The 17,473-nt window shown below is 40.3% G+C and overlaps 2 protein-coding genes across 7 annotated transcripts in view; one reads left to right on the top strand and one right to left on the bottom strand.

The window, feature by feature from the left end:
• Nucleotides 1–17,473, bottom strand: part of MCPH1 (microcephalin 1) — a 211,573-nt gene that overhangs the window by 102,741 nt on the left and 91,359 nt on the right. The window lies entirely within an intron of this gene.
• The window catches only part of ANGPT2 (angiopoietin 2), a 50,019-nt gene that overhangs the window by 30,107 nt on the left and 2,439 nt on the right, over nt 1–17,473 (top strand). The window contains exons 3-8 of one of the 2 annotated variants that reach the window (XM_047772249.1): nt 1,924–2,045; nt 4,360–4,592; nt 6,484–6,614; nt 11,314–11,415; nt 11,978–12,144; nt 15,921–16,051. In XM_047772249.1, coding sequence (XP_047628205.1) covers nt 1,924–2,045; nt 4,360–4,592; nt 6,484–6,614; nt 11,314–11,415; nt 11,978–12,144; nt 15,921–16,051 — 886 coding nt within the window. The remainder of the gene's footprint in view (nt 1–1,923; nt 2,046–4,359; nt 4,593–6,483; nt 6,615–11,313; nt 11,416–11,977; nt 12,145–15,920; nt 16,052–17,473) is intronic. The other variant, XM_047772250.1, reaches the window with a different exon arrangement.

The raw sequence follows: 17,473 nt of genomic DNA, 5'->3' as shown, positions 1-17,473 counted from the left end.
TTTTATCTGAGCATAGAATAAGAGGTTATATGCTTACTACATCTTGCGCAACATTGGAACAGTTTAGGAAAAATATTACTATCCTACACAATGGAAAACAAGGTACTGAAAATTGTAATCCCAAGAGGTAATAAAATCAAAAAAGGAAAAGACCACAAAACTCTAAAAGTAAATCTATCAATATATCCATTGTCAATTATTAAAATAAAATTATTGATGTTTAGGTCACATTTGCACCTTTTGATAGTAAAATTGAGAATAATCAAGTTGTTACAAAAAATGTCCAAAAGTATTACATTTCTTATGTTTCAGATAAGAACGATAAAAAAAGTAAGATACAGAGAGCAATGATATAAACCCTTCCCATCCTATATAAGTCTGAGTTACTAGCATTTGATGTGATTTTTGTTGGGTCACATGACTAAAAAACTCTATTGCAAAACTAGTTATCACATGATCCAGGATAACAGGAAAATAGGAAGATGGCTGGAAAGAAAATAGCCCATAATGTCCAACTAAACACATCAAGATGGCTGAGCCTAAGCAAGGACATCAAGGGACTAAATTAGTACCAACTTACTCAAGGCACCTGCTGAGCAGTTACTGTGAAGAAACAGTTCAAATCCAAACATGAACATTTCTGATTAGAAGATTTTTCTAGCCTGTCAGGGTGACACACTATTGAACCTGACTAGAAAGGGCAGCTGGAGGCCTGAGAGCTTAGACACCACATGATCTGGATAATTAAGAGTCACCTGCAGCTGGAGCTCCTCAGAAAAGGGATGGAAAAGCACTGCAGTAGGTCCTGGGTTAGTCAGGACTCACAAGCCATTCTCTCCCCTCTCCCTGTTGTACTCATTTTACATCCCTTAGGAGCTAAAAAAGGACCAAGTTTCTGGCTCCTTTTATCAATAACCAACACAGAATGTTTGGGACCCAAGAAGAGGTAGAAGCCAAATCTCTATTCCAGGTGTTCATAGTAAGCCCCACCCTTAGGCTGGTGATGCCTTTATTCATTCACAGGCGTATTCGTGGTAGGAAGGCACCCAGCTTTGAGGAAGGACTGTCCCTAAACCCTCCCAGTGGGGCCAGGCTGAGGCTTTCATGAATGACACAGACCCCGAGCAAACAATGGCTCTTTCAAGGACCCTTACTCCTGAGCAACAATCCTCCCTGACACAAGTGACATCACATCCCGAGTCACCGTGACACAGAGGATGTGAGTAATGGACTCTTCCTGCTAAAACGCAGCCTAAAGCATTCATTCTTTAAGTTGTTTGAAGACAATGAAATGTTGATATGGCACATGGTACATGTCAGAAAGGCCCAGAAAGCAGAACCTAGCTCCCACTTGATATGGATGCTATGGTTTCCTGATGGGTTTACATGATTTTTAAAATAGGAAAACGAGAAGTGGAAAAGAAAAAAAAAAAAAAAAAGACTAAACAAGTGAATGCCAATTAGAAAATGCTAGGCGAAAAATGAGCTACATTCTTATAGAATGGAAGTGTGTGACTTCTAAACACTTTGTCTACTGACAAAAGGATGTGAGAACAGCAGAGGAAAAGGCTCTTCATTTATCAACAGATTCTGATACATGAAATAGGACCATTTATACTCCCATTTATCTCACTGTGTGAAAAGAAATAATAAAACATGGCAGAAGAAGAAAAAGAACACCATATTATTTGACACAAACACCATTGTCCAGAACTATTAAATCCTTTCCAAAATACATGATGAAAAAATGTTTAATGTACTCTGATGCAATCCAGCACAATGAGACTTCCAAAAATGAAAAATATGCCCAAATAAGACACTTGGGCAAATAAGCAATGTTTTACTTATGTTTTCCTATAATTTAGATAACTTTATATCTAGTTAAAAAAGTAATAAATAATAATTTTATTTCATTGCATTTAGGTATTAAATCAGACAACAAGACTTGAACTTCAGCTTCTGGAACATTCTCTTTCTACAAACAAATTGGAAAAACAGATTTTGGATCAGACCAGTGAAATAAACAAATTGCAAGATAAGAACAGGTAATAAAAATAGAAAAAAGTATAATCCAGAACTGTACACTTTCTAGATATGAAATTGTATTTCACGTGACTTTTAATTATAAGTATGGCTCCCATAATGCTAAATTCCATAATGTATAGTGTAAGAATCAGGAACCTTGTGAGGGAGAGGGAGAGAGGGGGTTTCAAAAACACGGAGACAGCATCTCCTAAGGCATAGTAATTTGAATGCCTTTTTCATCTTATCACTATTTTCTGGTCTTTTAAAAACAAGTGATTAATTTAGAGGCTCCTTATGCAGGTTCAGTTAAGTTGTGATTATTCCTGTATTGATTACTGTTATTAAAAAGTGCTATCATTGACACTGTCCCCTTCTGAAGAGAGGCAATAAAAACTCATAAAAGAAACATGACTCAGGCTTGGTATTTCTGCCAACAAGGATATTTTCCCACACTTCTCAAGGGAGAATGAATTACATTAATATAAAGTTCAGGCGTACCTAAGTCCAACTTTTACAGTGATGATAAAATTGATCGTCCTGAATCAGAAAATCAAACAAGATGCTAATGAGCAAAACGACAGGCAATGCAGGCATTCCCCACGCTGCCTCCACCCTCCCTCCCTCCACTACCACTCATGACTGGCCACGGCATCTGCTGCAACATGCAAAGTTCCTGTTATGAATTTGCACTCTATCCTCTTCTGTTTTATCCCATTTAATTAATTTCTTTTCACAAAAAATCAAGCTTATTGCTGTTCACCAAACTGATTGCACAAGCCAGAAACGGGTCCAGATGCTCTTCTTGTAAAGCGTTCCTCTAAAATCTCATCTCTGAGACTACTTACAGTTTAAACACAATGTGATGCGGTGCTGGTCTGGGATGACCCAACGCTGGGCTTAACTCTTCAGTACTTGATTGTATTTAATCTTAAAATTAAACCTAAATCTAAAGATCAGGATGTGATTGCCCTCTGGATTATACTGGTAGAGGTCTGGGAGAAAGAAGCTACTGTTTTGTTTTTTAACATCCATCCCAGAGTATTCAAACTCTCATTCACCCTCTGTACTGTGCAATTGATCATCACATCTATCTTTTATGCCTCTTCATAGAACATTAAAGACAACAAAGCAAAAGACCGGTTGGATGACAAAGTTCAGCAACATCACTTTGAAGGCAGTATAGATTTGTGATTTAAAAGTGTCCCTACATTTTATGTAAGTGTCTAGGTCAAGCATTGCAGAAATGTTCCCAAAGCATATATCGCCTGCATGCTGACGATGGTACTAGGGATGATTTTAGCCAGAATACAAAAACTTTATGCATTTGCTTTTAGGTGACTTTCTGCTTATGGTTATCTCGGTTTTTAAATCAATGGCAGGGATATACAAGTTTAAAAAAATAATTTAGGCAATCTCAAGAAAAATATTAAGAAATAATAGTTGAGAATGGATATGGTAAAACTGATGAAAGCTGAAACCAAATGTCCGCACTGTGGGAACTGATTATTTCTTGGTACTTACTGTCACAGACTGGTTCATAATGATCATGGGACTGGGATAAATTTAAAAGTTGTAACTAAATTTCTAATAATAATTATTACTACTGATTGTTAATGCTTATAGGTAAGACCAGTAATGGGTAGTTTAGTCCCTTAGCTGAGCAAGTTGTTTCCAGGGCTAAAGATTCAAAAAATGTTACTGCCCCCCCACTCTGAAAGAATAATAGACTCATAGATTATTTGAACCAGAAGGGGTCTTAGAAGTCATTATCTAAGCTAATGCCTTCATTTTAGATAGATTTATTTCTCTAGGTGGATTTTCACTCAGATCAATATATATACACGATATACACCCAAGATCCAAGATCCAGAGAGAGGAGAGACTGCCTCAGGCAACACAGGGGTCATGGGTGGAGGCGAGGTTCTCAACCTAAGGCTCCCCCATTGACCCACAGATGCTCCCAACACAGAGGTCACCATTTACTGTCCACATTCCTCTTTAGCAAAACCACGATCTTCAAATGCATTGCATGGGGTAACTTCTAATTACCAATCTTCCATTTTCACCAGGGTATTTTCTCCTATGTCACACCCATGTCATCTATCTGATCTCCTCAGCAAGTCTGACAGCTTCTTCAGGGCTGTGACAACATTTTGGGATTTTATTACTCCCTTAACACTTAACAGAGTGCCTTGGAGAAGTAGAAATTCAATAAATAGAAATAGTTATAGCTTGTATAAGGATTATGAAACTGATTAGGTTATTTACAAAGCACTTGGTTTTGATGATAACCAGAAAACCCTTCAGTAACAAACAATTACTTCCCTTTACAAGTTTCCTGGAAAAGAAAGTTCTAGATATGGAAGACAAGCACATAGTTCAACTTCAGTCAATAAAAGAAGAGAAAGACCAGCTCCAGGTGTTAGTATCCAAGCAAAATTCCATCATTGAAGAACTAGAAAAACAACTGGTGACTGCCACGGTGAATAACTCAGTTCTCCAAAAGCAGCAACACGATCTGATGGAGACGGTTCATAATTTATTGACTATGATATCGACATCAAACTGTAAGTAAAGTTTATATATAAGTCCTTCTTTGGCTTTATTTGCCATTGGAATTTCAAAATTCTAAAAAACTCTTATCATTCAAAAAAGGCACTATATCTATTATACATTTCATATAAATGCTTTATAGGGTCTCAATATGGAACTGACTAAAAAGAAAGAGGAAGAGAGAAAGGGGACTATGTATTTACAGTAATTAATTATTATGAGGCAAACCACCCCAAACATATTTTTGACTCATGAGCTCAAGGAGCCTACTTTGAGTTAGTTCTATCACTAACTTGATGTAGGGGGCTGGGTAAGTTGCTAACATATAGTAGACATTTTTTATTTTTTAAGAAGGAAAAGCAGTAGTAGGACCACAGGGTTGTTGTGAAGATAAAATAAGACTTGCAATAACTGACATATACCTGGTACCCAAGAAATGCCAGTTTTCTTCTCTTACCACATCCTCATCTACAGCTTGCTTTCCCTGTTTCTGTTTTACCTTTCAACCTCTCTTAGATATTAGAGGGAAGATATTAATGCATCTTCAGGCTTTAATTAGAGACATGGTATATAACCTGTGTGGTATTTTTAAGTGTTTTCCTTAAGCAATGGATCTAGTTCTTACCATGGTTTATTTCATAGTGTCTTTTCAACTGTATGCTTTTGACACAGATCCATGTTACATATGAATCACGGAGAGACACTTTTCTCTTCCACAAGAAATATGCTCTCACATTTTCCTTGAGTCATATAATTCTCCCAACTTGAATAAGAGAAACACACAAGGAAGCACACAAACAAAAACTGTGGTGCAACTTTGATGCTAAGTGGCAGGTTTTACCCCAGGTTGCTAGTTTGCAGTATGTGCCTTCTAGCTAGTTTCATCCTCTTATAACTTAGAAAAATCATATTTTTTTCACATCCGTAGAAAAAGAAAAGACAATCATCTGGTGCCTAGTGGGACTAAGACAGCATGAGGTGTTAACTTTGATGAGCCAAAATAGAGAAAAACCATGAAGCTCAGACTCCCGCAGGGAAGGGAAAAAAAAAAAAAAAAAAAAGCAAAGGAAAAGACCAGCATAGCTTTCATGGGCCCCAGGCGTCTCCAACAGGTGTGTGGACGGGCCGCCCAGCTATGATGCCTGCCTGTACCACCTGGCTAGAGACCTAGGCTTAGGTCAGTCTCTAGAATGAAGTATAAATAAATACCTGCAATAATACACATACACAAACACTTTTTTAAAATGTGGCAAAAAAGGGGATTGGGAAATCTAAATGCTGAGAGTAGAATTAAAATTGGAAAGAATTTCATAGTCCTAGACTTTCCAGACTTAAAAGGAAGAATTTCAAAGACACAGATGAATAAATGTTAGTTTCCTCTTTAACACAAGCTATTATGAGACAGTTGCTAAAAATCCAAAGAATATTAAATGTCTTCATCCAAGAGTCTAAAGAAAGGTGTAAAGACTTGGCCTCAGATTTACAAAAAGAAAGGAAAATAACCAATACTTTGGCTTAGACTGGGCAATGGATGCAACCAGTGTAGAGCTAACAGTATTTCTAGGTACGTTCTTTCTCATTCTTCTGTAATAAATTTATCTGTGTCCACTCAGGATGGAAGATTTTTTAAAAAGTAATAGTTTATTACAGCCGATTGGGAAGTACCTGCATTACATAACAGTTGACGAGAAAAAAAGGAAGTATGGATTATTGGTCACAATCTTTGAGAATTAATATGAAACAGGCTGAAAGAGTAACTTTTTTTGAATGCTAAAAACTAGCCTCTCCCTTTTAGTTGTTATAAGAATTCAAATGGGATAAAACTCACCAAATGAGGCCATCTCGAAATGATAAAGTTTTACCTTTTTGTGAACTCCTTTTAAAAGCTTTCCTATTTTTGAAAAGCAGCTAAGCACTCCCTTGTTGCTAAGGAAGAACAAATCATCTTCAGAGACTGCGCAGAAGCATTCAAATCAGGACTAACAACCAGCGGCACCTACACGCTGACCTTTCCTAACTCCACTGAGGAGACCAAGGTAAGGGGTCAGTCAGCTTTGTGTTTCCACCTCCTTGAGGCATGTCCTTTTATTTTTATTTTTATTTTTGTTTTTTAGGGCCAAACCTGCAGCATATGGAGGTTCCCAGGCTAGGGGTCAAATCAGAGCTACAGCTGCTGGCCTATGCCACAGGCACAGCAATGCAGGATCTGAGCCATGTCTGTGACCTACACCACAGCTCATGGCAATGCCAGATCCTTAACCTACTCAGTGACACCAGGAATCAAGTCCTCAGCCTCATGGTTACCAGTCAGATTCGTTTCCACTGCACCACAATGGGAACTCCAGGTCCTTTTATTTTTATTTCTTAATTAATTTTTTGGCTATGCCTGTGGAAGTTCCTGGGCCAGGGATCGAACCTGCACCTCAGCAGTGACAACACTGGGCCCTTAACCCTCTGAGCCACCAGGGAACTCCTAGTACCTCCTTTTAGAGGAACTGCACACTTCACACACCATGGATACTTTCCAGCTCCACTCAGAGCAAAGCAAGAAACACTGACTACATGTAAAGGCCTTGCCCAGGGCTCCGAGTCCAACCACTGGGCACAGAACACTACCGTGCATGTTAACAGTGTAGAAATATCTATCTTATTGTGCATCTATCTCATACATAAAATAATCTGCTTACTTTCTCCTGGCATTTGGCTTAGTCCTGCATACTGTCAGCTGTCTGCTTTCAAATGTTAGACTAGCTTCATTCATTTCAAAGAAAATATCTTCCAAATACCAGAGTTCGAATAATCATAGTTTATCTTTCATTCTTTATTTTAAGTAACAATGGTATTCCACCTGAAAAATGAAAAAAAAAAAAAAAAGCTCATTCAGCTTGCAGCTGCAACAATCACTCACAAGTTTCCCCCCAGACAGCCATGGCACTTTGATGTGCAGAAGTGGTTTATACCCATTTCACCAAACAGGAAATAAAGACATGTACACAAGGGGTTTAATAAAACTGATCACTTTCACTGCTTTGTCAGGGGCAGCCTGAGGTGAAGCTGGCTTTTCCCTAGTTGCAAGTGCGTGGCTGGGGAGCGCAGTGACTCTGGCACAGTTCACAGTTCACTCTGGCCACTCCCTTAGTTCATGCTTTGGTGCTGGCAATTTCACCCACTAGTGCTTTTGTGTCATCACCATAAAGGTGGTCACAGCATGATGAGTTGTAAGACAAATCACTTGCACAGAGAGCAGGTGGTTTTTGTCCCAATTACTCGGAGTTTACTCCAAGGGTAAGCTCCTAAGTGAACCACAACCAGAGCTTCCTGTCAGGAGAAGCCAGTGTACAGCTAACTTGGTTGTGCTCAGTCATTCTGGATTTCTCAGGGAGAAATTTCTCCTGAACCGGCTTTGGGGGATGTTAAGCTTTACATGAGGGAAAAAAAAAAAAAAACAAAGTCACTTCCCCAGGAGATATTTCAATGTGGCTTCCCTTAGAGGTTTGATAAGGTAAAACATTATGTGAGAATCAGTGTGAAGCATTATATAAATATTGGATGACTATAAATGTTAAATGCCTATAAATAAGTTTACCTCTAACTGTAAAAGCAGCAACACATTGAATGACCGGAAACACTTAAGAGAAGGCACTTGATGCTGTATGAAAATGGAAATTTTAGAGGCTCCTAAAAGTATGATTTCTTTGAACTTAGGATTATCCTCAGTATTTAACATGGTAATAAAGAAAAATACTTTAAAAATACAGACATTAAGGGTTTAAAGACATGGAATTTGAAACAGTAACATACACCTGCTTATGAATTTAAAAGATAAATATTGTGCTATTCGAGACAATACTTTCCAAAGAAATCTTTCTAATTCATTCATGCTGTTTTAAGTCAACCCTGACAATCAGTTAACGTCCCCAGTGCCCCAGAAGAGCCGCATCGGGGGTGACAAAGACCCAAGTCTGCTGCAGAAGAAAAAGTAATGAACAGCCTCTATGCTAAGCCCTCAACCCCCTTTCCTCTCTGTTTTCAAGCCAACTCTCTGCAGGCCATTGACAGTCTCCAGATGTTGGTCTCTCCTTGGTCTGGAGGCAAGAGGACAGGAGCCACAGGTAGAGGATTTGAGGAGACTACGATGGGGTTCCATCCACACAGACCCAGGGGGTGTAACCGTTTTTTGACTCTGTGCAGCATCCCTGCCCCCTTCCACTACAGCAACCCAGAGGCCCTGCTGTAGGGAGAGGAAAATATGCAGCTCTGGGACGACGCAAGTCCAGGCCATGGCTGGAAACATTATGATTTATGTGCCTTTTACACACACGCAGTAAAAACAACTCATTTACACAGCAGGGAACAACAATTTTTGAAACCTCAGTTTTTTCACCCCTAAAATATATGGTCCGGATTAAGTTACCTCTGGAGTCCCTTCCAGACTTCAGCCTCTGTAATTCATAACCTGAGCGAGTCAGATAGATGTGGATTTAAATTCCAACCCTGTCAATGTGTGCCTCTTAGCAAGTTGTTTAACCTGGGTGAGGCCTCAGCTTCCTAATGGGTGACGTGATGTGACACTCCTAGTTTTTAAGAGGGAACTACAGAGATGCAGCAGCCAGCACAGGGCATGGGGCTTACTCTCCATCAATGGCTGGGAGCTGTGACCATTTTGAGCTGCCCCTAAAGGCTGCGAGAGAAGCTCTCAGCACCCAGGCCTGCCCTGTTCCATCCAATTCCAGAAGAGAATGTTTACTAGATCAATCTTGGGGCAGATCTCTTCCAGAGAGGCCCAAATATTTCTACTTCTTTTCTGAAGAATTCCTCAGGTTTTTGTACAAGATAGTGCAGGATATCAGAAGCTTCAGGGTGTGGTTTTGCTAGTTAGAGACATTATTGTTTCCTTCCCTAAACTGCAAAGGACACCTGACTCCTAATGTTTATCTGTTTGCTGTTTAATCACTCACTCACCAGGGTCTTAGAGCTGAAGCATAACATTTAAATCAAGCATTATCTGCTGAAAGACATCAAGCTCTAGAGCAAAATATGAGGTCCCTGAGCCAAGCCAGGGTGTGCTACTCAAAAACCCTAACTGCCCTCAGGGTTGCATTACTGGAGCACCGAGGTCTTGAGCATTATCTGAGGATTTATGCTCTTCCCACCCTGCTGTAATCTACTTCATTTTCATCAGTGCCTTGTGGCTACATGGATAACTCCATCCCAACACCATCTTTATCTATCTAACCATAATACTTCAGTTTTTATAAACGCTCTGCACTTTTCCCACAATCTAGGCAAAGAAATTTTAAGAATCTGTTCTCCTGATCCTATCATTGCCTCTCAAAGGCTAGAGAACAGTATGGCTGGACAATTCAAGCCCTAGCAGTTCATGATGGGATCACTTTTAGCTCTGATTCTCTAGGATTTTAGCTCACAAATGCAGTATTGTCACATTTAAGACCACTTGGCCAACATGATCTCCATTATTCCCCCCAAAGACCATGGAAAACAATAAAACAAGAATATTCCTAATTTGTTTTGAATCATATTTACTACCTTGTAGGCTATAGGGAAATTTATCTTAACTTTCTGGAAAACTTCTTCGATCTATTATAATCTCATTATTTAAAACTATGTGCATAATCTTATTTTTCAGGGGTTTTTAATTTCATAATAAAACTCCAGCTGAGTTGAAATTGAACATGCATACTCTTAACCCAAGAAATAATTCCGTGTCCTGAAGAAGTTTAAACCCATCACGCCAGTTTAAAAGCAGAACTCAAAAGAGCTGGAAGGGAAATACCATGGGCAGTGAGCAAAGTACAGAGAAGCCTGAAGGCAGGGCCTGTGGGCTGGGACTACCAGGATGCCCTCAGGTCCCACATGTCACTCTGGGTACAGGAGAGCCTTCTGCCTCTTTTTTTTTCTTTCTTTTTTTTTTTCTTTTTAGGGTCACATCCATGGCATACATATGGAGGTTCCCAGGCTAGGGGTCCAATCAGAGCTGTAGCTGCCGGCCTACACCACAGCCACAGCAATGCAGGATCCAAGCTTTGTCTGTGCCAACACCACAGCTCACAGCAACGCCAGATCCTTAACCCACTGAGCAAGGCCAGGGGTTGAACCTGCAACCTCATGGTTTCCAGCTGGATTCATTTCTGCTGCGCCACGACGGGAACTCCTAGGAGAGCCTTCTGCCTCTCGTTCTGAGGGATGAACCAGGCCACCCAACTCTGACCACACACGGAGGCAGCCTAACAGCCCCACAGCTTTGCAGGGTTTTGGAAACCCCACAATGCAAGAGTCTCTCATTTACCCAACTCTCTGCAGAGGTGAAAAGGACTGGTTACCAACACAAAGGTTTTGATGGCTGAGAGCATGAGTCCATGGATTTCCACAGGGTAGAGATAAGAGGGTTGGGGCCAGCCTGCCAACATGTCCCCTTCACAACAAATCTCTAAGGAACAGTGATCTCTGGGTCAGCTGTCGGCAGGGGCGACAGATGATGATAAGGTCCTATTTTCATCAACACATCCTGTTACATGACTGTTTATTTTGCATCCTCAATTTAAATTCATGGTTTTCAATTTCTTAAAAATCCTCTGCAGCTTGGAAGATTTACCCCAGAGAACCCCATCAGCCCTGGTCTTATTAAAAGTATCTCTGTCCATCTTGCTTCTGTTATTTAAGACAAGATCCAAGTCATGGAGCTCACCAGGCAGTAACCATGCATTCCTGTTGTAGGCTTACTGCGACATGGAAACGGGTGGAGGTGGATGGACAGTTATTCAGCGACGTGAAGATGGAAGTGTTGATTTTCAGAGGACTTGGAAAGAATATAAAATGGTATGATATTCTTTAAACCATCTGAAAATAATTTCCTTTGTGAAAACTAACTTTGAGAATGTGCACAACCTTTGCCACAAATCTACAACTAACCAGTGACTTTCGACCATTTTTTTTTTTATTTTAACTGAAAGGTTCTTGGTGTTTCAGTCTCCCTGTTAAAGAAAAGTCCTGTAAATGCAATGTAAACTATATATCAAAACAAAGGCATGCAAATGAGAGGCTTATTTTTAACGGCAGGCTTAGCATTTTGGGGGTAAACTGCTTGTTTCATAGTGTTTCACACATCTAGAAACAGAGCTGTCTATGCTTATGTTTCCACTGGTGGGTGGTGCCCTGAGCTGCTCTAATTACCCTAGTTTTCGTCTAGTAACAACTTAGTTCCTTAAAACTGACCTTTAGAACATCTTTCTTATATGGAAGACCCCAAATATTCACAGTACAGGAAGGAATTCCTGCTGAATATCTGACGTTGTTCCGTGCTAAATTGATGGACTACTGCTTTCAAATATGTGAAGAGAAAAGTAAGTAAAGTCAGTGACTTTCCCAAATTGGATTCCAGGGCTTTGGGAGTCCCTCAGGCGAACACTGGCTGGGAAATGAGTTTGTGTCACAAGTGACCAATCAGAAACGCTACGTGCTTAAGATACACCTGAGAGACTGGGAAGGCAACGAGGCTTACTCACTGTACGAACACTTCTATCTCTCCAGTGAAGAATTCAATTACAGGTAAGGAAATTATACATTACTTAGAAAAGGTAAGGGAGGTGCTGGTGATGACTCAGAAAGCGAGGGCCCCTCGGTATTAGTGAGAATCTAAACTGCACACAGACTACCTGAAAGGGGAAAAACATCTTATTTCTCAGAGTTCTTTGCTCTCTTTATGAAAGTTTCTCTGACTTGTTTTTTACAATATAAGGGAAGCTTCATGAGGACAGAATTTTGCCTGCTGTGTTTGCTCTGTACCCTCAGAGCACAGATGAACTCTGCCTTTAACAACTATTTGTAGACCAGGTAAACGTTGTGCCCTATTATAAAATGTTATGCCAATGTCACAACAGATGTATACCTGTGACTATACTGTATTTTTCCAGATCTTAAAAGTTAAATCTATCTTTTCAAAGTTTAAACACATTCAAGTGTTATGCTCCATCCCCCAGTCAGGATAAGCCGCTGAGTTCCAAAGTGGCAGAAGGAGGTTGGACAGTCATGCAATCAGTGCCTTGGCTCTGCTCTAGAAACACCAGCCGATGCTCAGCTTTCCCAAAGTATCTGCCTCCTCCCACCCATCTGGAGGAGCTAATCTTGAATGTTCCAAGAAAAGCATGGGGAAGTTTTGACTGGGAGTTTACTCTTTGGCTCTAAAATGCAGTGAGAGTAGACACTGAGCAGGAAAGGGATCACGACGACATCCTGGGTGAGGCAAGGGTGGTAAAGGCACGTCTGTGCATGCTGCTCCATAGCAAGGGCTCAGATGCTCACGGCCATGGTAGGGCAGAGGAGAGGGGTGGGGTATACAACGCCTGGGCTCAGGCACCAACACAGCCCTGAAGGGGTCTAGTGAGCACAGATGGTAGCTTGTGGCGACTTTGGTGATCATGGAGTACACATTGTGAAATACTCAGGTCAGAAATAAATAAGCCAAGTTCAAAGGGAACATTGCAGGAGACAGGCATTACCTGGCCCCCAGTCTCATCTCAATCCCATTAATGCTCAACTCAGATCCTCTGCTCAGTAGAAATACAAAGATCTGAGTGATCTGGGAGACTGAGCCCATGATTTTGAAGCCGCTGAACTGGCTTCCTAGGGGAGGCTGACAACGGACAGCATGAAGACACAGCCAGCTTGCTGAACAGCTACCTGAGTACTGCACAATGTCAGTGTCCTGCGATGTAAACAGTGGGCCAAAATTCAGAAGCATGTTTGGAAAACAGATAATGTGGGGCATGCACTGATATGACGTTTATGTGAAGTCAGTGAAACAAAGCCCGTCAGTTCTCGTTACAGGAAGAGCAGGGCTGGCTAGTCAGATGAATGAAAAGATAGGTGTTTGGGCCTCTCTGCAGCCCCAAATTGACTCCAAAAAGATCTAAACGTCAATTTATTTTGAGACATGAGTGGCTGGTCATTGTTTTACCTCCAAGCTAAATATTTTTTCAACTGGAAACAGGAATCTACAACAGAGGAATTAAAAAAAAAAACACAAAAATTAAGGATTAGACTGTTTATATAAGAAAATTTTACAAAATGGGTCATTACCCTTATATACTGCCATTATAAAAGCATTTTAAACTTGGAATGGTTTTTAACAGATACTTCCTTTAGAAACGCAATCAATGTTTGGATATGTGATTTTAAAAAGCACACATTTGGATATGTGATTTTAAAAAGCACACATTTGTTTAAAGCTCAGTTTAATTTAAGACAGGTACTATGTTGAAAAAATTATTATCCTAATAAAACATGCCAATATAAGAAAACTCTGACCTGACTAAACTCATTAATAACTGCAGATGTTTCAGAATGCCAGTTGTATGTAGCAGCTAAGTTTTTTTTGTTTTTTTGTTTTTTTTTTCCTAGAGGGATTTTCCCCAAACGTTGAAAAACTGAAAAATATATAAGGAATGGGTAAATACATCAATAAAATGATTCTTTTTACTAAAACTAAAATCTATTCATGTAATAAACATAAAGAGCTGGTCACTTTTCACATACATTCTGGCAGTTCTGTATAAACACTGAAATTTAATTATTAAATGGTTGCATTACCTCTCACTTTACCCCCACTGTGATATAAAAGCAATGGATTCTGATTTAAAGCAATTTCAAGAATGCGACTATTCTTAGTAACCAAATTTTCAAAGAAGGCAACTTTAAACCAGTGGGCCATACAATAGAAGGATCTCAAAAGATATAACCTTTCTGATAAAAACTTATAAAAAATAGCACTCTCCCTTACTTTGCTTTGGGGAAGTTTAATGAGTTCCACTAGAACTGCAATTGTTCAAAGCAGAGAGGAAAGTTAAAGGGAGTGAAGCAAGAAGAGTGGTTTATTGCAATCCTACCTAGGATTGTGAACAGTGAGAGGGGACTGGTCAGAAAGGAAAGTTAGCAGAACTGACACAAATGTTTTGCAGCAGGTATACAGAGGCTGGGCCAGGGTCATTTTTGAAAAATGAGAGCAAACTTGAAATTCAGAAATCTGGCCAATGCCTTATGATGAGGTTTCCAGAGCTACAATATTACAAACCATTAAAAATCTGAGTTATTAACACAAAAGTGAGGTGGGACCAAGGCTTTGTGGGACTCGTTTGACATGCTCCCTGCCCCTGCTACTTCCTTGATGGCCAAACAGCCCTGGAGGGTGTGCACTAGAGTGGACATGACAGGGCAGTGGTGGCACCTGGTGCCAACCCCAGCTCTGCCATCAACACGATGATGTACCTTTGGCCGAGTACCCATCTGTGAACCTCAATGAACTTATATGTAAAAACAGAGGTAACGTCTGCCTCTGGTTCAGTGCACATGCCATGAAAGTGCCTGGTCCAGACAGTCCCCCAGGGAAACTTTCCACTTGTCTCCACCTTCTGTTCAGACATAAATTCCAGGAAATTATACGTCTTCCAAGATAGCTGCTAGCAAATGTGCACAGGTGTTCTCAAGGCGAGCAGTGTCTGCTGGGCTGCATGGATGCTTCTCCCTCCAGCGTTGCAGGGTTTGCTTTCAGGGTCCCCAGGACAAGAAGCCCCACACTCCACGTGCCACACACACAGTGACCTCACCTTCTGCATGGCCACGAGCCATCACCAGAACCCTGCCCTGGGCTCTCTGTGCATCTGCCCTGGACCTCCCTGCGGCAGGGCTCACAGACCTGGCCCTTCCTTCCTCCCTTCCTCCTCGGCAGGCACATGGCTGATACACACCAGATTTTTGCAATATCCTAAAAGCATGAACTGTTATCTAGGGCCTAACTTAATAATACATGTATTCTTTTCTCAACATCTGGCAGGCTTACTCCGATACTATTCAGAAGCAGAACATCTGTAAGCTACACAGTTGGTAGATTTCTATCCAAATTCAGTGGCCATGCTTTGCTGTCTGGCCTCCCCACTCCCACCAGTCAGGGAGACTCATTTGCATGTGGCCGATGCCTGGACACTTGGAAAGAGGAGCCCCTCGCAATGCATTTTCCCTCCTCCTGTTTATCTGAAAGCAGCAGAAAAATAAATTATAGGGCCCCCGAAGTCCCTGCCGAGACTTGTGCAAGTGATATGCACTGAAGGTTTCATGAAAACATTCCCTTTGCCTAAGGATCTGATGATAAGTTGGTTCCTGTTTATACCAGTGCAAAAACACTTTGTCCAGAATGTGCATTAGTGCACTCACCAGCACAGAAGGCATTCCTGTAGAATGAAATTCTTCAGGGTAAAAAACTTTCCACTAGGATAAATCAGCCACCCAAGCAAATTATGTTCTGCTTTTTTTTTCCTTTTGCATGCTCACAGGATTCACCTTAAAGGACTTACAGGGACAGCCGGCAAAATAAGCAGCATAAGCCAACCAGGAAATGATTTTAGCACAAAGGACGCAGACAACGACAAATGTATCTGCAAATGTTCACAGATGCTCACAGGAGGTGGGGTGAATTTTCTCTCTTCCTATTTGCATTGGCAGGGAAGGGGTTCACAGAGTGGATGGCTGGCTATTTGGACTTCAACCTGTGACTGGTGACAGTATCCAAATTCCATAAATAGACTTACTTGCTCAATACAGGGAGATTTGTTTTTCACTTTTTCAGACTGAGTTTTATGCATGAATGCGATACTGAGCTAGAATTGTCAGCAGACCAACTGTGTCTCTTCAGGACCTGCCCCTGGCAGGAGAGGGGCCATGTGACATGCAGCGAACTCGCTTGAGTTTGTGCTGAGTATCAGTTATTGTGTGATGATTTAATTCCATTTTACTTTATTAAAAAGGTTAAAAAATTCAAAATGGCAGCCAAAACAGTGATATAAATTCATTACTATGGAAATGTTTCCAATTAATAATTTATTGTTCAAACAAGGACTTTTCAGTTGTCTTTTTAAAAAAATTTCATTACTATATAGAAAATATTTATGCAAAGAAACTGATTAACCAAACTCCTTTTCTGTGCATCAAATTAAAATGAATGATTGTCCAGCTGAAGTTAGGTGCTTTATTTCCAAGCCCTTCTTACCTCTACCTTTCATGTTAGACCTCTTTAAAGGAAAAAAAGAGAGATAGAGAGGGAGAGGGAAAGGGAGAGAGAGAAAGAAACCATACCCACAAGCAAATGTGATATAACAGTCACTTATGGCTAGATGAATATTCAGAAACACTTCAGGGTTCAGTGATGGGAACCAACTGTTAAAAAACTTATTCTTCCAATTCCCAAAGTTTAAACATGGAATAACCAGAACTAGCTAATTGTAATCTAGACAAGAAAAAAAGGCTGGCAAATAATGCCATCAAGTTAGTTTTTAAAAACAGTGAAAGATTTAAATCAGCAACGAAAGTTCCACCAACAGTGCAGACCAAATGTAGAAACAAACAGGAAATTGGCAGGGTTTAATTTGTAGAGACCATGAATTGGATCACCAGAAATTCATTCATTACTCACCCAGGAAAACCAAAGGAAAAAACTGAGGTCAATATATCTTAAAAATAAATATAAGGTAACACTTAAACAAGTAAGAGATCTAAACTATCACGTGTTTGTACTGCAGTTAAGAATCATTTACAGACAAAAGGAAAAATTCATTTATGAAAATAACTGGAAATCCAATAATTTTCAAGTCTTTAAGATAATACTGAGAGAATTATTTTTCTCTGGTAAGAAAGCCATTCCTACGGCTCCTTAGAGAATAGATTTAATGTATAAAATATATGTTGGTGACACAGGTCTTCCTTATTAGCCATATACACTCCAGGAATGATTTCAACCAGAGAAAGCTATTAGCTGACTGTGTCAAAGCTTCCTTTCTTCCCCATTCTACCCTAGGACTCCTTTCCAAAGCCAACCCTGGGAGAGGGGTGG

This window comes from Phacochoerus africanus, chromosome 3, assembly GCF_016906955.1.
Source record: "Phacochoerus africanus isolate WHEZ1 chromosome 3, ROS_Pafr_v1, whole genome shotgun sequence".
NCBI classification, from domain to species: Eukaryota; Metazoa; Chordata; class Mammalia; order Artiodactyla; family Suidae; genus Phacochoerus; species Phacochoerus africanus.
Note: the sequence above shows the minus strand (reverse complement) of the source record. Positions and strands in the feature narration are given on the sequence as shown.